Source organism: Xylocopa sonorina, unplaced genomic scaffold (assembly GCF_050948175.1).
Source record: "Xylocopa sonorina isolate GNS202 unplaced genomic scaffold, iyXylSono1_principal scaffold0024, whole genome shotgun sequence".
NCBI lineage: Eukaryota > Metazoa > Arthropoda > Insecta > Hymenoptera > Apidae > Xylocopa > Xylocopa sonorina.
Window position 1 is genome coordinate 2,020,615 of NW_027490095.1, and position 23,549 is coordinate 2,044,163.

At 41.7% G+C, this 23,549-nt stretch overlaps 1 protein-coding gene across 1 annotated transcript; it reads right to left on the reverse strand.

Annotated features, from left to right (window-relative positions):
- Positions 1-391: 391 nt before the first annotated feature.
- LOC143432079 (uncharacterized) lies at positions 392-1,427 on the reverse strand. Its single transcript, XM_076908895.1, has 4 exons — positions 1,161-1,427; positions 953-1,111; positions 818-876; positions 392-758 (listed from the first exon to the last, which is right to left on the reverse strand). Exons 1-4 carry the CDS (start codon positions 1,425-1,427, stop codon positions 392-394), a joined length of 852 nt encoding a protein of 283 aa, XP_076765010.1.
- Between the last annotated feature and the right edge of the window lie 22,122 nt (positions 1,428-23,549).

The window sequence follows — 23,549 nt, forward strand, 5'->3', positions numbered from 1 at the left end:
TGGGCTGTAGGTAGGTTGCGACTGGTGAGAGGGAGCAGAAAATAAATTAATAAAACTGCCAGGTATATAGTATATGCAATTTGAAGGGTCACTACGGAGACTTAATTTTGAAATTTATTATAAGGCGATATTCTCTTGCTTTACGTGTTTATTGCTGCTGCGTGTCAGTTAGGGTTTTCGCAGGATTTGTGGAATTTGAAGTTTGTTAGCCAGATGTTTCGTTCAATAAATTATGTCGAGTGAACGGTGATGAGGATGAACGGTTTAATTATTATAGCTTGAATAGTATGTTCATCGCTGGACACAGTTCTCCCGTTGAGAGGCTAGTGAGCATCCAGATGAATATGTGATGTATTGTGAGGTAAGAGTGTGTGGTTGTGTTATGATGTGTCTACTGCAAGCTGGTACTCTTGGTCTCCGGATGAGTTTCATTCTTGTTAAATTCCGGGCAATCTTCTTCGTCTATCCGAATCGGTAATGGAACAAGCTTTTTGACAGTTAGATCAAACTTGTTCGAAGCCGTTCTAACGGTGATTGCGCGCTCGATGCCGTCAGAGCCGGGATAGGTTTGGATAATTCGTTCCAGTGGCCATTGCATAGATTGCGTGTTTTCTTCATTAAGGACAATCTTTCCCTCCGTAATCTGATGACTACCCTTCGTCCATTTGCTGCGGCTAGTGAGATTATTAATATACATACTCGTAATGTAAATATTCGTAACGTCAACGAGTCCAAAGGTGTTGCCACGTCTTTTAGACCTGTTTTCAACTAGAAAAGCGATTGGATTGCGTGTCTTCAAAGTTGTGTTCGTGTATACTTGTGGGAGCATCGGAAATTAGGAAATGTCTTGGGGTGAGGACTAACAGGTCTTTGAATCTGAAGAAATTGGAGTGAGTGAGTGAGAATTAAGGATAATTCCGACGTGGCTTATAAGGGTTGTGAACTGCCCTACTGTGAACAACTCAGTTTCTGCAATGCGCGTTAAATGGCGTTTATAGGATTTCACTGCGGCCTCCCAGAGGCCTTCGAAATGTTGTGCGTTTGGTGGGATAAAGTGCCAGTTGATTGATTGATTTGATAAAAATTGACATGACTCTTTTGTGGTGACCTTCTGAACATAGTATCTCTTTTATCTCTAGAAACTCATTATTTGCTCCAACGAAGTTTGTTTCATTGTCAGAGCATAGATTTATGCATATTCTCTTGCGATGCATATTCTCCGCGATGGAAGCCTCAATCGTGAAGTCGTGGACAGTTTCGAGATGAGCGGCCTTTACTGCCAGGCAGACGAAAACAGCCACATAGACCTGCTTTCTTCTACAATTGTGGTATTGCCGATCTTTAGTGAAAAAGGGTCCACAATAATCGACGACTACATTGATGAAGGATCGAGATTGGGTGGCACGTTCTTTCAGTAGATTCCACATACGGTAACTGACCGCTGGTGGGTTGGCGCGGCAACAATGAATGCAACCCCGTATTGTTTTCTAGATTTGGCTTCGGCCATCAATGGGTCAATATTTTCTTCGTTTACTGTATAATGTTGCCTGGACTCCAGCGTATAAATGTGTGAGATGTTCGTTTGTAATGATGAGAGCAGTTACATGAGTTTTCGGTGGAATTATGGGCTCTTTCTGGGAGAATGGTGGTAGCGAATGTGTCAATCGACCACCAACTCTTAGGATTCCATCTTCGTAAAAAAATCAATCTTGTCAATTTCCTTTTGATTTGGTCGTGGCACTTGTTTCGCAGAAATCGCAATTCGTCGATGATGTGTATACTCTGTACTGTTCTTAAGATGACCTGTTTGGAGTGTTCGAGTTCAGCTACCGATAGGACTCCATTTTCTGTGTTTGACCTTTTCGCTGTTGAACCTGTGAACGTGATGAACCTGTCGCGACGTGTCGCCAATCATCGATGGTCGTTCTTGTTTGTATTTCTGATACGCGACTTGCTACGAATGTTTGTAGAGTGTGTGACGATGTTTTGAGCTAATGTAGAACGATGGTGGAATCCGTCCATAGAACCGTGCGATTGCACTCTAGCTGTAAAGACTGGCGAATCATAATGAGTAACGTCGTAAGCAATAGTGCTCTGCACAGTTCGAGTCGTGGAATCGATTGACTCCTTAGGGCTGCCACTTTCGATTTCGTTATGAGGAGTTCTACCTGTATATGTCCTTACTTATCGACGAATTGTAGGCAGATACAAGCTCCTTAATCTCTCTCGCTGGCGTCACAAAATCCATGAATCTATGTTTTTTTCCTTATTGATAATAGTCTTTCGAATTGAACGTTGCTTAGGAGTGGTAGTTGAGCATAGTACATTATCCACTCGGTATGAATGGCCTCCGGTAGTGATTCGTCCCAATCCACCTTCAGGCTCAAATCTTCTGGAGCAGGATCTTGGCCACGATTATAACTGGACGAAGGGGCCTATTGGGTCGTATATTTTCGCGATTTCAGAACTAATCGAGCGTTTGGTGATGCGCGGTAAGGGTGACGTTGCCTTTACTGCATATCCGATGGAGTCATCTGCGGAAATCCAAACCACGCCGAGAGTTCTGATGATTGATGACTCACCAAGTTTGAGTAATATATTGATATCTTGTTCAGGGAGGCCATGCAATAGAGATCTATGATTTGCCGCCCATTGTCGGACCTTTAATCCGACGGTTTGTAGCAGCTCGGATAGTTCTTCTCGCAATGTAATGGTCTCTTTTACGGTTGTTCCAGTGAGCGCGTCATGGATGTAAAAATCGCGCCTTAAGATTTTAGATGCGTTGGGAAATCTGTGTTATTCGTCATTGGCTAGTTTGCGTCAGACAATGGATGACCAAGAAAGGTGCAGCTGAAAGCCCGAAGCTGATCGTGTTTAATTGATATGTTCGAATTTGTCCGGTGGCATTGCATAATGGAATGCGTTGGTATTTGCTATTAGCTGGACGCACTATAAATTGTCTGAAAATTTTTTTGATATCGCCCGTGATAACATATTTATGCGTACGGAATTGCATTAATATGTGAATCAGGCCTTCTTGGATCTTCGGTATGTAGTGTATCGTTGAGGGATACTCCCGTTGTTGTGGCATCGTAGCCGTAGTACCACCCTCAACTTGGTCGTTTGGCTACCGATTTTCGTGACCTCATGATGGGGCAAATAATATCCCCCGTTCACATGTTGGTTGGTTCCGATCTCTGACACCTGACCAAGGACAAGGTATTCTTGTTTGACTGCGTAGTACTCCCTTCTTAAATTTGGATCGCGCTTCAGTTTCCCTGCTAATGCAATGAATAATTTTAAAGCTCTAGATCTGGATTCACCGAATCGTGGTCCTTTATCGTTGAATGGGAGTGCCACAACGTATCTGCCATCCGCGCTTTGCGTAGTATGTAGTCGGTAATGTGTCTTGTAGTGTCTCTCCGATTTGGAGAAACGTTGGATTGTGGATACTTACTCAATCTTCCAACATTGTCGTGCTGATGTCAAGTGGTAACGTGGTGGTTTTATGATATAAGTTGCTGCGTTTGGGTTGGTAGATGGGGGCACTTCCCCCGATTACCCATCCGAGCCTTGTTTTTGAAGATATAAATCTGTAACAACGCTAGGACGGCTCCAGCGCTGAGGAGCGGGCCGACTGTCACTGGACAATAACAAGTTGTATTTTGAAAGACCTGGAAAGATGGATGAATGGGTTGATCGAGAATGGACGATGAGATATTTGCGACTGTAAGAAAGGTCAGATCTCGTTCATAATCACTGACTCTTGATTTAAAGGTTGCCGTGATGGAGTATTTTGCTATTGTGTACATTATGTTTAGAACACCGATGGGTATGGAGCAGCGTTTTTTTGGAATGCCAAGATTCTTCGCGAGGGTTTCTGACATAAAATTTATAGTTGCGCACGTGTCGATTAACGTTCGACAGTTGACTGGTTGTTGATCGTGGTTTCAAATGTGAATTTGTGTGGTTACGAGTAATTCATTTGTGACTCAATCGACGACAAACACGTTTTGATGTCCCCCTTCCTTCGGCGCCTCAACGTCATGACGTCTTTCGGACATTGAAGATTCTCCGTTCGTTATCGGTTCTTGTTCTTCGGGTGAATTGATGGTTGGCGGTTTAGAAGTAGTCTGTTGCCGGGTTCTTTACGTTTGATGATGTATCGTGTGATATTGCTTGATACGTATGCGACAGGAGCCACTGTGGCACATGCTATATTTGTGTCCCTTGCGCAAGCAGTTTATGCATAGTGAAACCTTTTCGACAGTTGCCTTGCGGTCTTGAACAGAGAGCCCGTGAAACGTTTCACATGCCCAGATGCTGTGTCCTCCGATGCATACTGGGCACTTTTGGGTTCTTATGATTGTCCTGTTTGTCCCACTTTCGGTGTAATCGTCATTAGAATGTCCTTGTGACAAGAGCACCTGGTTCTGCCTAGTACGTTGATTCGTGTAGTGTGAATGGTCAGATGGTCTTCCTTCGACCCGACTTACGGTTGAGCTTGCTCTTGCGTTGATCTCTGGTACACAGTTGGCCCGTTTCTCCAGAAACTCTAGAAGGTCTGTGATCTTATCTTCGTTCGAATGATGGATAGCGGAAGTATGTTCCATTCCGAGATATTTTTTCTGGAATTTTTCAGTGCGCGAAGATGTTGGTGGACGGTGTCGACGAGATTGCCTAGTATTTCTGCAGTGTCCTTTGGCGATTTTGAGATACTCCAGATTGCATTATAATGTTTAGAGGCAGCCCGTCTTATACAATCGAATTTAGCTTTCAATAACTCGATGGCGCCATTCTAATTTGCGTCCATTGTGATAAGGGATTCAATGCTGGCAGCGGCCTTTCCGGTTAAGGTCAATCTCAAGTATTGCAATTTTTGTACTGGAGTTAGGCTTTCGTTCCGATTGATGATCGATGAGAATACATCATGGAATGATGACCAATTTTCATATGTACGGTCGTATGATGGGAGTCGCATTTCTTGTAATTTAATAGCATATGAGACGGTTGCGGAAATGGTCGATAATTCGACCGTGTTTTGCCTCGTGACACTCGGCCGACTTCTCTCGATTAGAGATTCGGCGCGAATGATGATAGAGAAGTAGTTGTTTTGAATTTCGTAGCGACGTGACGTTTCTGTTTCATCTAATTCGTTGAGACCATGTAGGATGTCATCGAATCGCTTCCATGTTTCAGTTAATGCGTAAAGGTGGGTTTGTAATAAACGTATGTTCGGCTGTTTTGATGAAGGCAGTGATCTGACCGAATATGTTACCGCGTTTACGGCGCAGGGAACTGAGACTAATTACATGAGGAATGGACTGAGCTTGTTCGAGCGATCGGGCTGACATCGAGGAAGATGAATCAGAAATGAATTGACGAATAAACGAGTTTATCTTTCGATGTGAGGATGTCAGGTATGTTGAGATCTGCCACGATGTCTGGAACCCCTGGGATGTTCGAAATGTTGCTGCAAAGAATCTCAAGTTGTCCTGGAGCGTTGGCTTGATCACTGATATTTCAGTCGCTGGGTGTTGGTTGAATGACACTATAGTTCGGGCACTCACAACATTGACTTTAACGGTTCCTTTTTATAACTTGCTGTTTGCTGGAGTCCGATTTTTATTCCGACTTAAAGGACCAAAATGTTTGAGTACGCGTTACCACGAGGCTTATTTTTGTTTGGTAAGCCAACGAAGGGCGTAAAGCTTCAACAGGAACCTTTTCATCGCCGTTGCAGTGTGCGCCCTAATACGTGATACAGTAATAGGGAAGTAGGTAGATACAATTAGAATTGACACGATTTCTTAACAAGCAACAATTATATTTAACTTAAAATGAAATGACAATGATTGAGTTATTTTCATATTTTCTGATGCCTCTGAATGTGAATTTCTACTAAGTTCTTGCGCGATGAAGTTACACTGTTTTATAGTGAATTCGTGTGGACAAGTGGTCATTAGATGGTACGTTATTGGTGGAAAATTTGCATCTTTTTCGGAAACTGGGAGGAAACAAGAAGGAGCGAAAAGGGGTACCAAGGGTTGTAGATCGGTGACGACACGTGAGAGGAGCAGACAATAAAAGAATAAAACGACCAGGTGTATGGTATATGCAATTTGAAGGTTCATTACGAAGTATCAATTTTGAAAATTATGATAAGACGACATTTGTTTGGGTTACGGATTATGCAGGATATGTGGAATTAGGAGCTTGGTAGCAAAATGTTTCGTTGAGTGAATTATGGCAAGTGTCTGAATAAGGATGAATCAATTAATTATTACAGCATGAATCGCATGTTTGTCGTAGGATACATTGTATGCAGCATTAGAACTCTACTGCTTTGACCGGTAGACACTATAAGACGCCACGCTGGTGCTAGAAACTGTAGAATTCACATTCTTTTGATGAGTAGAACGGATAAGCTTAAAGCGCTGCATAGAACATTACAACTATCTTACTTTGAAACGCTGAAGTGAGATACGACATAGCATTGCATGGAGCATTACAACTCTATTGATTTGAAACGTAGACATTATGAAGGACAAGTCAGGTGCAATGAATTATATAACTTACATTCTCTGGATGTGTAGAAGTAGAAAAGCATAATTCTATGTATAGAAGATAACAGCTTACTTACCTTGAAACGCTGAAATCTAGATGCCCCATCGCAATGCATGGAGCATAGAACCCTATTGCATTAATACGTAGATACTATGAACCACATCTCCATTGCAAGGGAATGTAGAATTCACATTATTTAGAGGCATAGATCCCTATAAGCATAATGCGACGCACAGAATAATACAAACTACATACTTTGAAACGTTGAAATAGTTGCGCCATCGCATAGCATGAAGCAGTAGAACCTTATTGCTTGGAGACGTAGACAATACAAAGCACCATTCCGTTACATGGAACTATAGATTTCAAATCCTTTTGCAGTGTATAGGCAGATAAGGATCATGTGATGCATAGATTATTGCAAGTTACTTACTTTGGAAATTTGAAATTAGATGCTTTTTCGCACTGCATGGAGCCAAAATGATCAAGCATTATAGGCTACTCGATCACGTACAATAATACTCAATATATATAGTATGTATAATAATCAAACGCTATGCTTCAACGTACGTTATGTTGATCCGGTCAGAAAATGGTCGCGGAAATTACGCAATAACGCAATGAGCAACCGTGGATTACCACTCGCTTAACGATATAAAACGCAGTACAAGGCAAGAAAGAAAAATGCAGGTGGAAAATGGGACGCTTTAGCGTATAAGCACTTACGCTCTCCTTTCCAGATGATCTTGGCTCCTTATGGCGGCCCACGTACTCTATCTCTCTTCCTCTACAAAATCGCTGGCTTATAGAATTCGATTGGTTGCTCGCTAGTTCACTCGCTAATTAACTTGCCTGCAGTCCTTGGACTTTCCGAATCCTCCTCGGGTCTCCCTGGTGGGGTCCCATGGGGCTTCATGGTTTCCTGCAACGGGATAGCGCATCTCATTTTAACATTCCAAAATAATTAAGTTGCAATCTTCTATGCATCGCATTATACTTTCCTGCTTCTGCTATTCAAAAGAATGTACTTTTTACAGCTCTTTGCACTGGGATGCAGCTTCATAGTGTCCCCATGTCAAAGCAATAGAGTTCTAATTCTACATGCAACGCAATTGCTCACGTCATTTCAACGTATCAAGACAAGTTGTGATGTTCTATGCAATGCATTGTACTTATCTACTACCACGTTGCAGACGAATGTAAATTCTGCGCTTCCTCGCAACGGGATAGCGGTTCATAGTGTCTACCTGCCAAAGCAATGGAGTTCTACTGCTCCATGCAATGAGATGTCGCACCTCACTTCCACGTTTCAAGGTAAGTAAGCTGTATTCTTGTATGCATAGCATTATGGCTGTCTGCTTCTATGCTTTAAAAGAATATGAATTCTGCTGCTCTATGCAACTAGTTGGTGCTTCATAGTATCTGCGTACAAAATCAATAGACTTCTACTGCTCTATGCATTGAAATGACACATCTTATTTCCAAGTTTCAAAGTAAATAGATAATATCATAATATGAAATTAGTATAGCATAAGATGCGCCATCGCATAACATGGAGCAGTAGAAGTCTATTGCTTTTGAACGCAGACACTACGAAACACCAACTAGTTGCATAGAACCGTAGAATTCACATTCTTTTAAAGCGTAGAAGCAGACAGGCATAATGCTATGCATAGAAAATTACAGCTTACTTACTTTGAAACGTGGAAATGAGGTGCGATATCGCATTGCATGGAGAATTAGAGCTTTACTGAGGAAAACATCATGCAAATATTAATTGACATACAAACTAACTAAAACAGCGAGTTTGTTAACAAAACTGTAAGCTCAAATACTATATTGTTCATTATATTAAAAAAAAATTTATTAGTCCTCGTACATTGCAGCATATCATAGATCAGTCTGAATAATTGCCCAAGTAATCACAATTCAACAGTTAATTAATATCATTTTTGCAAAAATTTACAATATGTAAATTTTGTAAATTTTAAAGGTGACGAATCTGGTACACGGTTTTTGGATCTTAAAAATGGTAAAAAGGTGCGGCAGAGAGAGGAGAACCTTGTCAACCACTAGTTACAACATTAATAATGGATTCTCAAAATTTTTTCGCAATGCTTTCTCATAAAAAAAATATGTTTTTTACGTTCAAATTAATCAGAAATGCAAAATAATTTTACTAATAACATAATATTTTATACCTTTCGGAGAATTAAATCTTGCATCGACAAAGTCGCAATGGGAAAGCTGAAAATTAGTGGTGATCTACGAAAAGCAATGACATTAGAGAAATTAATGGTTAATTTAAATATCGAAACTTACTTTGAAAAATTAAATACCGTCTTCTTAAAAAGAACCGACATATTAACTAATCAGGGAAGAATCATACCTACTTATAAAAATTTTGTTACTTTTTGTAAAAGTTTAATGTGATAATATAAAATATTTAAAATATTTAAAAAAATAAAGTAAATATATTTTTGTATATTTTTGTCATATATTTTGTAACGCTAAATAATAAAAGTTAAATAAATTACGTTTGTCAATATTTATTTATATAAATTGAACTTTACCCATACATTTATAATAAAATGAACATAGTTATTTATATTTAATATTTCCTTTGGAAACAATGGGAAAAGATATAAAGTACTTTGTTATTATAGTTCTAGCTGCTTCACGAGCTCCGAAAATAATAAATTAGACCAATGCCAGCAAGAAGTCTAGTGTTTCATAATTATTTTATAGTGTAAAGATTATCAAGCTTTATGTTTGGATGGATGCTTATATATAAGTATAACTGCCGAAATGAAATGAGATCGCAGAGTGATATTTACACACTTGCGTGTCGCAATTTTAACGTATTTAAATTTCTGATAAAAGCATATGAATCTTTATAATCTAATTATCAGTTACAAATGGATTTATCCATGTAATAATCTTTTCTTAGTGCACGCAATCTCCAATATATATACGCAGTATTTTTAATCTTGATGGATTTCATGTGTGTGTGTGCGTGTGTGTGTGTGCGCGCGCGCGCGTGTGTGTATGGTAGCAGTTGCAGAAATACCACCTAATAGGTTTTATAGTTTCGATTCTAGTAAATTGAGTAAAATGGCCTAAGATTTTCTGTAGAATATCAAGGGGATGTGAAGCTGCTATTGTACTGCGTACAGCATTTTTCACTGGAAAAATTTTTCTTCCAATGTGTCGACTCCAGATTTATTTGAATTGTTCTCGTTTAGAAAATTAAAACTGAATGTCATATCCCTTAACACAGCACGCCGGTAACCACGATACACAACAGATCCAAGGTTCATTTGTCTGAGATTAAGGCCTGCTTTCTTTGTTTCCAAACTTCTTTACATTGCATTACATTCTTAAAACTCTTTGTAGGTTACAAAGAACAGAAACACTACATGGATTATAAAAGTGTAGTAGTTTAATTTATATAATCTTGAACATTTTAAATCCGTTTACGTCGCTTTGCTTGTTGTATATGTTTATCACCTGGCGCTAAACAAACTACTTCTGGCATCACCCCTTTCTAAAATTTGGAAAATCCTTCAGATCTAATGAAACCTTGCTTAGATTGTAAATGTGTTTTTACTGTATCCAGCAGAAATGAAATTAGATTGCGCGAAGTACCAGCTAGTTCTCCACGCCTATTTGAAACAACATTAAATCACCTTGATAAACAATAATTTATTAAATGTGACTTAGGCCTTTAAATTTGAATTTATAAACAACTAACAAATAAATATGTTTTTTTACTATTCATATTGTAGGAAATTTATTAACTTATGACAATTACAAGATTATTAGATAGTTCTTTTAAATTGAGATATTAATTGAAAGACTGCTAATGAACAACTAACTGATCGTTTTAGAACATTCACACGAAAAAATCATTTACTTCGCGAATTCGCTATCGCTCGCATTGTAGACTATATCACGTACATAACACTTGAAACTTGAATTATTGATTAATTTTAAATTAAGATAATTTCATTATACTTTCAGTTATTTATTATGTTCTGTCATTTGACATATTAACTGCTTGATTATATTTTACAACGCACCTTGCGTAACAAACACTGTTTCTACTCTTGATAAGTATGGATAGTTCTTCGTTTTATAATCTTATATCGCATTGATTATGAAAGTATATGATGTTGTTTTTATGCAAGTCATGTATAATTATGTACATACAAATTCGCGGTTAAGTAGCTATGTGTTCAAATTCAATTCCGAATAATGCTCTAAAAAGCATCCTAGATAACAAACGGCAAGATGGTGGCGACAGCATACCGGCACTATATTGCCACTTCCGAGGAATGTCAGCTGATCCGTAACCATCTGTGACCGAATTCGTCAGCTAAAATGCCAGAACGTGTTACCAGCACGTTCTAGACAAGGGTAACACGCCGTGTTTCCATTCATGAATCTTCTCAGCAATGACGTAGGGTCAAATTTGGTAATGGGGAACCTGTACTTTCATACAAATTAGAACCCTTAGATGTCAGTAAATGTCCAACATATGAGTATTGATAGACATTTTGATAGTCGTTTTCCTATATTTATAGTTATTGAGAGAGTCGTATATATTTCTTTCAACCCGTCATAAACTAAAAATATTATTTATAAAAAAAATATTGCATATAAAACAAAAATTCATGCTGTTGCGTCCCTAACTTCGCCTTGTGTGATTTCTTAAATTACATGCTGCCATTGCATTTAATATAACCCTCAACTGCATGAACTTGTGACGATGAATTGAAGAAAATATATATAAAATAAATCTATATATTTTTATGGTAAAGTAATTAACGACTTTATGGAAGAAATCGCCGTATCGAGCTAATTTATAGAAAATAATAAAATCGAGTTCTTATATCTTTGTTTCGTGCCGGTGTATCTATTTTGGAATCAAAATAAATAAATTGCTTAGCTTAGTCATTTTTCATATTCGTTTATAATTTTTATGGAAACAACTTCCCCATTAGTAAATGTCAGCCTACGCCACTACCACGCTTGTAGCTATGACGAGCTGATAGTGTCATTACCACGGCCGTGTAGCCCGTGTGCTATATCGCGGTGCTTTTATAGTGCCGTGATACGAATGTTGCCCCAGTACTAAGAATATGCCGTTACGAGAGCTGAGTAGGAGCACTGTTTTAGGACAGTTCTGTCACGGAATTCGATCCATCCGTTGTCATTGGCGTGCCAATCGCTCGCTGTTTGGGATATTGTAGTGCATGAGGAAGACTTGTTTCTTATCATCGTCAAGAAGATGAATTTTTACTGGCCCCTTTCTAAATTTTGTTAATTATTGTTTGGAATTTTTGCCGTTTCTGTATCTCTATGTCCGCATTGTTGATTCAACTTATGTATGATCTTTTTGGTCTTCATTTTTGTTACTTGTAACATTATATATGTAATGCACTTTTGTTATGTAATGCTCAGATTTGTAATCCTCAGATTCTTTTATTCTTTGGTAAAGCAACTTATTCGATTAACATATATTTATTAGGCATAGATATAAATAATTAGAAAAATGTTAATAAAACGGTATTAAATATGTTGCACAATTATATATTTGAGGTCTAAAGGTGTAGATGGAATTAGTGCCCGATGTTTTAGTGATCCAATCGACGTATCGAGTGAGGCTATGAAATATGAAAACCTTTTACTGTTCCTCGACCTCTTTCCATGTCAAATGAATGATTAGATCTGCAAGAAGAGAATCCTAAATTAGTGAGATCTCCGCAAACATAAGTAATTTGTAAGTAATACATTTTTTCTCTTTGAAATATTTGCCTTCGCATAGAACAGAACGTATAGATGTAAATGCGTGTTTTATATCCATTTCGGTCCATTTCTGTTATAGCTTTTGAGCAGAAGTAATATTGATTATACCTGATTTTTGCAACCGTTCTTTGTTTAACAGATTTTATTGTCGTAGAAACATCACTTGAGGGATGTATCGATCTACTTTGCAGTTCTATCAGTTCCTTTTTCTGCTCGCTGCTTTCCATTTTCAGTTCCGTATACTTTTCCTTTATCGCCATCATATATGTTGCGTTAGATTATAATAACTTTTCTGTACTTAAATTTTGCGGATATTTCAATTAAATTTCCTTTGATTAAAAAAACAGAAATTAAAAAAGAGTGACACGTACCATTTCTTGGAAATGTTGTATCGTAATTTGCATCTGACTGTTTTGAAAGCCACACACTTTTCTTAACGTTTGCAATGATTCGGTTAGCGGAGTAAAGAAATATTCTACTTTTGAAATTGTCGGCTCTTGTAATTCTAAGACAAATACACTTATCTGCCGACATCGTAAATACTGTTTTTTTGGCCAAATTAGATAAGAACAAATATATTATAAGTAATATAATAAACATCGTAGTATTAAATTTAACGTTGTTCATCATTGCCTTGTTGGACACATCCATAACAATATCCAGGGTGGGCAGAAATAATTAGCACCTCAAATATCCTTGAAACTATAAGTTTCATATAAATTTTTGCTGATATAAAATTGCACAGTACAAATGGGAGTTGGAGGTATGTTGGAAATTTGAAGGTTACCTTCATTTTTTAAAATAAACTAATATGTTTATGCTTCCGTAATACGATGGAGCATTTTAAAACGTGTTCAAAGACCTGTAATATGAAGCCATTGAAGGTTACCAAAAGTAAAGGAGGGCGATAATACTTACGGCTGTGGTAGTAAATGAAACATACGTATTGTAAACAGTGGTGGAAGGCGTAATGTTTACCGTTTACTTCACTGTGAATAAACGCTGTTCGAAGGGCATTTCAATAGTCTGCAAGATAAGTTAAACATGATAAGATTAGTATTTAAAAATCGGTTCAATTACGTTTGGTTAGGCTATTCTTTGTTTCGTTTATACTAAAAATACTGAGCTGCGGATTCCTGAGGACAGCGCACCAAATTGTTGAACTATGGAAGATTGTAACTGATAGATTGTACTGATAAGATTGTACAAGTGTAACATATAAAGTTGATTAAATCTTTTGCAGAAACGTTCATAAACCAGTTACTAAATAGTAATCAACCCTAAGCAATCATTTTTAAACTTAAATGATTACATCTGGCCTTCATTTAAAAATATTGTAAACGTGTAAAGTAAGTGGTTTATCAAAAACTCTTGTAAAAGGACGGACGAAGCCAATAGAAATCCTTGTTGAAGTAAGCAAGTTCTAAAGTTCTAAGCAACGCGATGGCCCTTGTCTGCCTACGTTTCATAGCAAGTAAGTTCTGAAGTTCTATGAAATCCGATGGAGCTCCTCACTATCAATGTTTCAAAGGAAGTTCTCAAATTCTCAGTTCAACGTTTAGAGCTATGTGTGTTCTATATATCTATGTAGAATGATGGTCCCTATCAGTATATATGATTCAGAGTACGTAAGATGCAAAGTTTTGTACGACATTTTCATAGTAAGCACTTTCTAAATTTCCATGCAACGCGATGCAGCTTCACAGTCCTACATTTCAAAGTAATTCCTAAAGTTCCACGAAAGGGATGTCGCATCTGAGTGTCTACGTGTCAATGTGAGTATCTTCGAAGTTTCCTTGCAACAAGATAGAGAATTTCAGTACTATAATTCGTCGTAAGTAATAAAAGTATTCTGTGCAACAAGATGTTGCTCGTTAGATTCAAGCTTCGAAGCAAGTATATTGTAATTTTCTGTGCATCGCATTATGCTTGCCTGCTTCTACACTTCAAAATGATGTGAATACTACAATTCCCTGCAACGGAATGGCCTTGCATAGTGACTACGTTTCAGAGAAATAGAGTTCCAATGCTTCATGCATCGCAATGGCCCATATCATTTCAACGTGTCTAGATAAGTAGGTAGTAATGCTCTATACGTCGCATTATGTTTCCCTACTATAATTCTTCAGAATAATGTGAATTTTACAGTACCCTGCAACGAGTTGTCGCCTTGCAGTGTCTTCGATGCAAGGCAATAGGGTTCTATTGCATCATGCAATGCGATGGCTTTCCACGTTACGAAGTAAGTCAGTAGTAACGTTCTATGCATCGCATTGTGCTTATCTGCTTCTACACCTCAAAGGAATGTGAATCATACAGTTCCTTGCAACGGGAGAGAGTATGTTATTGCTCTGATACGTAGATACTAAGAAGCGCCAACCCTTTGCATGGAACAGTACAATTCACAGTCCTTTGAGGTGTAGAAACAGATAAGCATGTTATTATGCATTGGAGATTACAGTTTACTTACTTTGAAACGTTGAAATGAGATGCACTATCTTATTGCATGCAGCATTGGAACACTATGGCTCTTAAATGAAGGCATTATGAAGAGAAATCCCGTTGGATGGAACAGTATAGTTCTAATTCTTTTGAAGATTAGAAGGAGATAAGCATAATTCTATGCATAAAGGTTTACAGCTTATGTACTTTGAAACGTTGAAATGAAATGCGCCATCGCATTGCATGGAGCATTAGGGCACTACTGTTTTGACACGCAGACACAATGTAGCGCCTTGAAGTTGCATGAAACTGTAGAATTGACGTTCTTTTCAAGTGTAAAAATAGATAAGCATAATGCCATACATAGAAGATTACAACTTACTTACTATGAAACGATAAAGTGAGATGCACCATGGAATTGCGTGATGTTTTTGAACTCTATTGTTTTGGCACGCAGACACAGTGAAGCACCATACAGTTGCACGTAACTGTAGAATTTACATTCCTTAGAAATGTAGGAGAGGATAAGCATAATGCTATGCATAGAGGATGACAGCTTACTTACTATGGAACGTTGTAATGTGATGCGCCATTGTATTGCATGTAGCATTAGAAATTAGTTGCATCGACATTAAGACACAATGAAGCGCCATCCCGTGGCGAGGAAGTGAAGAATTCACATTCTTTTGAAATGTAGAAGCTGATAAGAGAATCCATTATTAATGTTGTACCTAGTGGTTGAGTAGATTCTCCTCTCTCTGCCGCACATTTTCACCATTTTTAAGATCCAAAAACCGTGTACCAGATACGTCACCTTTAAAATTTACGAAATTTACATATTGTAAATTTTTGCAAAAGTGATATTAATTAACTGTTGAATTGTGATTACTTGGGCAATTATTCAGACTGATCTATGATATGCTGCAATGTACGAGGACTAATAAATTTTTTTTTAATATAATGAACAATATAATATTTGAGCTTACAGTTTTGTTAACAAACTCGCTGTTTTAGTTTGTTAGTATGTCAATTAATATTTGCATGATTTTTTCCTCAGATTTATCTGTATAATTTGTTCGTTCTTTTCAATTGTCATATATGATTATCCAAATCTATATGTTTTAAATTCTACTCTAGGAAGGAATCAGGCAACAATTTATCTTATCAATAATATTTATATTCTGTAAAATAAATTGATTTGTTTACTAAAATATAAATTATACATTCATGTATTAATTGTAAAGCTTTAGTTAATTATTCATGCCTGGATTACACGCATAATGGATAAAATCAGACATTCCTTCAGTTTTTTAATATTGCTTCATCGATTAAAGACTGATTAGTATAGCCATATGTATACCTGAAACAACGTGTGCGTAAGGTAATCTGAAATTGAGAGAATTATTTTTCTTAACAATGAAATTAGAAATATGTGAGTTTGCAATCATATTCGTTTAATTTTTATACTTAGTGGTGGGCTGATATTTACTATATCAGGATTTGTGTCTTTCTTTAGATATGGTAAGCATACCTTGATATTATTCACAAGATCATAATTTTTCATACCTATGGATTCTACGCCTGTTTAAGGTAATAGCACTAGCATTATTAACCCTTTGAGCACTGAGTTGTATGGCAAATGGTTTTGTGAGAACCCATATGTGGCGTTCCTTGTTGTCAGACCGGTGAAGTCATCTATGTGAAAAGTGCTCAAACTGTTCGCAATTTTGTTTCAGTAGTGATTGTAGAGATGGCAAAACGAGTCAATGCATGCCTACGGATGGGTGTTCCCATTATAAATAACTTATAACTTACCGATGGATGGTGCTGCTGACGGTCGGTTACTCACAATCGACCGATGGCTGGTGTTGCTCGTGGATAATTATTCATAAATTATCGACGACTGGAGTTACCAACAACCGATAACGTATGCTTTTACACACGGCTGGTATAGCCAATAGTAGGTAACTAGGTAACATATCAACGACTGGTGTTTTGTCTGCGGTCGGCAACGCACGATAAATCGACAGTAGGTGATACCTGCGATCGATAACTCATGATATAACAACGGCTGGTAAAGTCAATGGTCGGTAATTCAAGATCTATCGACGGATGGCACTGCCAGCTATCGGTAATCCATATCTTACTTGGGTTAACTTAATCTAACATCATCTAAACTTAATTTAACCCAAGTTAACCTCAGTTACACCTTATCTGACTTAACCTACCTTCCCTCAAATCTAACCCAACCTAACACAACCTAACTCTATCTTTTTTACACAAAAACTAATCAAGCCTACACTTCCTTAAACCTTATTTTTAACGTGGGGAAATCCTCATGGATCCCTCGGAGCTGGGGAACTCTAAAATCCACTACTACTGGGGAACTAAAACCCACGGTGTCCGTCCACGGCGCTGCCGGGAAAGAACCGGGAACTATGTACGAACACGTCCGACCCCCCCCCCCCCCCCTCCGGGCGCCGGGGTTCACTGTGGTGACTTAGAAGACCCCACTCCCAGAGGGAAGTTCCCCCGTGGTGGTTGGGTCACACAACCATTACTCCCGTCCCGGGAAACACGGGCAATGGTCGATACGCATCCCCCAACGTTGCGCCCACCGGACAACACCGGTGCAGATACGCGGGGTACGACCGCCAAAGGTGGTCCACCCCGCACGAGTGATGTCGATGCTTCGAGCCGAGCGTGACTCGGACGGACTGGAAGCCCCAGATGCTTCAGACCCGACAAACGCTAAGTCGTGGTCCCTGGGGCGTAATCGCCACCATCATGGCCCGCACGTGCGGCAGTGGTGGCGAAATCCTAACCCCCGAGGGGTTCTATGGAGTGACTCCCACCCTAAGGTGGAAGGGTCTAGGATATCGACCCCATAGGCGACATAGAATAGGTCGGGATTGCTTGCTAACACGATCAGCGACCTTCTTCCGGCCCTCTTCGCGACCATGACCCCCTGGCAAAAGGAGACCATGGCCTGCCAGATACTCTCGCGACCAAACATCCCAGACAGGATGCTCGGCAACGATAGTTCCGGACCCACCTCCGCCGCTAATGCCCAACGCGGCACCCCCCCAGGCAGGACACTCCGGGAGAGTGTGCCTGTGCACTGTGCGCTCGCCTCGCGTCCGATTTGGCACAGGTACCGACCGAAACATCCATGGTCGGTCAGAACCTGTGTGGATCGGAACATAAGTCGTCCGGTGCTACGACCTATCCATCTATCTAAGACGGGCAGGATTGCCCTGACGGTCCAGTGTTCGCTGCGACCGGACAGCTCGTCCCGCCACCTTGACATGGTGGACCGCCGGGCCTGAAGCTTGAGCTCGTCCTGACTTGTCATCTGCCCTGGGGGGCTGGAAATTTGACCAAGACGAAGACGCCAATAAAGAGAGGTGGAAGTCCCACCAGAGTGGTGGCCGCCTCGTAGGACACTGTGCAGTACCCCCTAATGACGCGTATGGCCGCGTGTCTTCACTCACTTCGGAAAAGCGTGATGCTTTTCCGACTTGCGATTAGTGCGTTGGCCCATACGACTCAAATGAGTCGTGAGTTTGCCCAACCTGACGGCCAGACGAGCGAATTGTGGGACGAAGCTCCAGCAGCTGTCCAGGTAGACACCTAGATATTTGTTGTCCTTGGCTACCTGGACGTCGGACGACCCGATTCTCAGCAGACACGGGGCCAGAGCGCCCCTCCTACGAATGCAGAAACAGACGATTTCCGTCTTTTGAGGGGATAAAACCAATCCCAAGCCCCGAATCCGCGAGGCGATGGCCGCAATGGCGACCTTCGCTCGACGGATGGTTCTCCCCAAGTCCCTGCTTGTGGCTAGCACTATAGTATCAACGGCTTAATACGTGAATTGTACGCCGACCGGCAGGTAGGCCCGCAGAGCCGCGTCGTATGCCACGTTCCAAAGTAGGGGGCCCAAAACGGACCCCTCGAGTACTCCATGGTTTATTTCACGCCTTGCAGGCCCATTGCAGCCACCGTAAACAATGGCCCTCTCCTGACGTAATCTCCGACTACCATCTGTAGGTAAAGAGTCACTTCGTGACTTTCGAGTGCCCCGCTGATGGCCGCCTACGAGAGAGTATTGAAGGCATTCTGCAAGTCCAGCGAAACTGCCAGAGCAACTCCCCCTCCCCCGCCGGGGGATGGGGGGTCTAGCTGATGGGCGGGTCAGGGAAGGCGTGGAGACCTCTATGCGAATGTACGCATGATCTGAGAAAGTCTCCACGTCGTCGACTCTTCAACCCGACACACGGCGCGCGGCCAGGACATTTGCGAAAGAAAGATTCACAATACTTTCACCCTGGTACCGCATGCACGTGCTGGCCGAGCCCCGGTTTAACAACCTGAGACCCAGGCCAGCCGCCCCTTCCAGCACCGAGTGATACCTCTAGTCCGTCCTCAGGGAGTGCCATGTAGGGGCGTGAGCATTGAAGTCCCCGAGGACGAACACTGGACAAGCTGCGTGCAAGGAAACGCTGTTCTGCAGCTTCTACAGTAGAATGTCAAAGAGATTGAGGGGCCACCTCGGTGGCACATAGATGCCCACCACCAAACAATCCGCCCAGTCGAACGTCTCGAATCCGTGGTCGCGTGCAACAGGCGCGATTGGCCACGAGACCGACTGGGCAATCACTACGGAGTCATTCAAGTCACCAGCCCAGGATGAGCGCTGGAGAAATCGGCACGGTTCCGTGACTACCACCAACTCAACCATGCGACCGCAAAGACCCAGAAACATTAGTTCCTGTGGCAATCGGTCTGGTGATGGTTTGGTTGAGGTTGGTTTGGATGATCTGGCCGCGAGGAGGCGGGAGCGTTATACCGTGTACATTGCCCCCCCCCCCCCCCCGCCAGGATCATCCACGAGAGCGGGTGTAGTTGCCCTCTCAACCTCATCTTCAGTGTCTATCCGACGGCCGGAACATCCTACGGTGGTAGGTGATGCCGATGCACCACCCCCGTGATGGACACTGGTGTCGTTTCCCCCTGTTAATCCTCCCTTCTTTTGCGCAGCCGGCGACGACTGTGCTCCCTTGCTGTTACGGCGGGTTTTAGGTGGGAAGCAAGACTTGCCCTCCGTTCGATGGTCCGTGGGCCGCCCTGCCTCCTTGCACTCGAAGCATAACGGCGAGGCCGCGGAACAAAGACCTGCCTGCTGACCGGTCTCGCTGAACTTGTAGCACAGGTGCGACCGGTCTACCTGTGCAGTGCACCACTGCTGGACATACCCAAGAAACCAGCAGTAGCAACACTGCTCTTTCAATGTCACTACGCGGGCGTCACACCACCTTAACCGGATGCTGCCGGCAGTGACTACTTTCATGGCTACCCCCAGAGGGCACTGCCCCCAAATGATGCCGAGTCCTCTAGATGAAGACCGGATTGAGCCTCCACCCGGCACTCTCCGGTGCCGGCAATAGCCTCGGCCACTTCAGTTGTGGTGAGCAACTCGTCCAGGTCGAGCACACGGAGATCCACCTTCTTGCTTGGCCTGGATACAGTGACGCCGTCGCCGGCCAAAGCCTCGCCCATCTTTTCAGCTAAGGCAATTGCCCTGGCCTTTTTCTCCGGACCAGCAATTTCAAGAAGGAGCCCGCTAGTCCGTGCCTTCATGGGGCGGACACTTTTCACCCCAACGTCGGGTATCTTCACCCTCTGCCTGGCAGCAGTCATAACGTGCCTAAACGTGGACTTGCTGCCAGGCTGAAGGATCAGTGTACCACCGTTGTACACGACAGCCGACCCAACTTCGGCCTATCTTCCGCCTTCTTTTCTTTCTGGGCCTTCGGTGGAGGAGCAGGGGCCGATTGGGCCTTCTTGACCGCTCTTGCAGCCTTTGTTTCCACCACCTGGGCCCATTTACCCTCCTTTGCAGCACTAGATGAAGTTAATGGGGTTTGTGCCGTTACAGCTAAGCACTTCATTTCCTGACGCGCCATCGCCAGCCGTCTTGATGCCCCGGATGGGGCACTTTTAACTTCAGAAGATGATGGGGAAGTGCGCGGCTGCTCGGCTTTCGAAGTCACAGCTCTCTTTCCTTTCTTCTTCTTGTCCTGCTTCTTCATCATCGTCTTGCCTCCGATAACCTGTGTCACTAGACCACTCGAGGGCATGGTGTCCCTCTTCTTTGCAGGATGGATCTCCCTACGGATTTTCTCCATTTTGGTGTTGATCAGGTCCGCTACCTAATCGAGTAGTGCGGACCTTGTCTCCTACTCGAGTGCCGAGACACCATTGCGTGGGGACAGAATCCCCACTTCCTTCAAGGGCGAGCTTGGTGATAGCCTCGCGTGGCTCTCGATCTTCAGGTCCGCCATCATTATTGTTAGCGGGCTTGAAGATCGCCTCTCCAATTCACTGAGTCTGCCTTGCAGGCGCATACTTTCCGCCTGCAAGGCCTCTAACTGCGCCTTCAGCGCAGCAATGTTTTCATCCGGCGGTGGAGCAGCCGGACGTTTCACCCTCTATGCCAATTCGATGGTGGCAGCCCTCAAACACCTGGCACCAATCCTTAGATCCCTCTGGATGATGCCCTTGAGATTTCTCGATTTGGCCGTGGCCAATTCGATCTTATTGGCCTCCTCGAGGGCCCAAGCTCCCACCAGTGGCTTATTCTTTGCCTCCAGAAGGAGGTCCTCCATTTCCGATACACGCGATGTCAACTTTCATTGCGGTAATGGCGAGATGCCTGTGTCATGGTGGGTTTCCAGCTCGAGATCTACCATCTCCACCTCACGTTGCGCCTGAACGTAGGCCCACATTGCCTCAGCGAGACCGACATACACCCCTGTCGTTGGGGATCTCCCACGATTTTTCAATTTCGAGCAGTGTCGCTGCACCCAATAAGTGGATCGCACGTAATGTATGTCCGCATCGAATACAGGAGGGCCTTCGGCGAAATGAAAACGAACAGTCGGAAAAGAATAAAACTTCACTAAAGTATCGTACGGAAATCCGATATATCGACGCGTATCTAATATACATCTAACTAAAACATACTTGGAAAAATACAAAGGATAAGAGGGAACATTCTCCAATATATGACATATATAAGTCAAAGGATGCAAAAGAGAACACTCAATCTCGGTGTAGCGAAATCGGGGCGCCATCCTGAAGCAATCATATAACGCCAGTTCCGGGATGGTGTAGAGAGGGAATGTGGAGGGTGGAAAGCATAAAATAACAACAATGTAACTAAAGAGAAAGAAAAAGAAAATCTGTGTAAACATTGCATTTATTAAAAGGAAATCCTAGAAATATCAAAGAACAGATTATATACCATGCCGTAAGAGCAAGGTACAACGAAATAGACGATATTGTGGGAGAAAGTAAAAAAATCAAGAAACTTAGAAAGAAAATATTAATTTAGATTGAACGAGTCAATATCACTCATCGCGGCAATCTTAATGGAAAACGCGTAACTACGAATCGATTGGAGTATAAGATAGATGCTGGTCGCGAGTCGAGTGGCCCTAGAAGTTCTTCGCCCTCATCAGGGCAAACAGTAGGTTGACGGATGGATTGCAGCACCCAACCCAGGCGTGAGCGAGGCTGCTTGTATATGCTGCTGGCTCGCGATTCGGAATCAGACCCATCGGATCCTGGCAGAAGATTGAAGGTTGAGCAGGCGGTTCGGAGCCTCCTGTCGATGACACAAAAGAATAAGGGAATAGAAAAGAATACAAAAAGCGTATATAAAGGAGAAAAAGGAAGCCTTGGAAGGAAGCACAGACACGGAAGGAGAAGCATCAGGAGCCGAAGTGAGGGAACCAAAAAGAAAGAGCAGGATAGTGGGAAAGCTACCGATAAGAATAACGCCTACACTTTTAAATAGACGAATAGGCAGCCACACATCAGACGTAATGATAAATATTATGAGTGAGGATACGGCGAAGCCAATGACATATTAGAAAACGTTAGAGGGAAACATCAGGCATATAAAAAGGGACTGACATTGAACACTTGATCGAGCTAGTGGCGAACATTACAGAGAAAAATTAAGCAATTAAAGCAGCAGAAAGCAATCGAGGACAAGCAACGAGATGAGGAAAAGCAGGAAAAACAACAGAAATATGAAAAGATGACGGAAGAAAATCGAGAGCGGGAGATATAATCCTGGAATTTAACAAGAAAACAAGTATAGAGAACAAAATAAAGGAGATAAAAGGAACGCTGGAGAAAGAATTTGAAGTAAAATATACGAGTACAAGTATAGTGCACCAACTAAGGGACATATACCTGTTGGATTACCAGAGAAGAAATAAAGGAGGATATAAGGCGAACATTGAATCAAATCGAAGGAAAGGATAGCGATATAAACGTCAAGTTGTTAAAACAAACGTGGAGAGGCAACCAAGTCGCATTAGTTGAATGTGAACAGAAGTACAGCAAAAAGCTGGAGAAGGTTAAACGACTCAGAACAGCATTAACCTCTTGTCCCTGCTAAGTGCTACCTGCGAGTTGTGCAAGAGTGCCACCTGTTAAGAAGATATATGCTTCATATGCAATAAACTGGGACATATCGGCAGAAATTGCAAGGAAGTCAAGGATAAAAAGGAAACCTACAGAAGATGCGAATTCCAGAATCATACGATGATTGATTGAGTCGCGAACAAACCGAAATGTATTATTTGCAGCGGGGCAGGAAGAAAGAATCCGTACACCAGACACGTTACCGGAGCTTTAATTGTCCGGTCTAC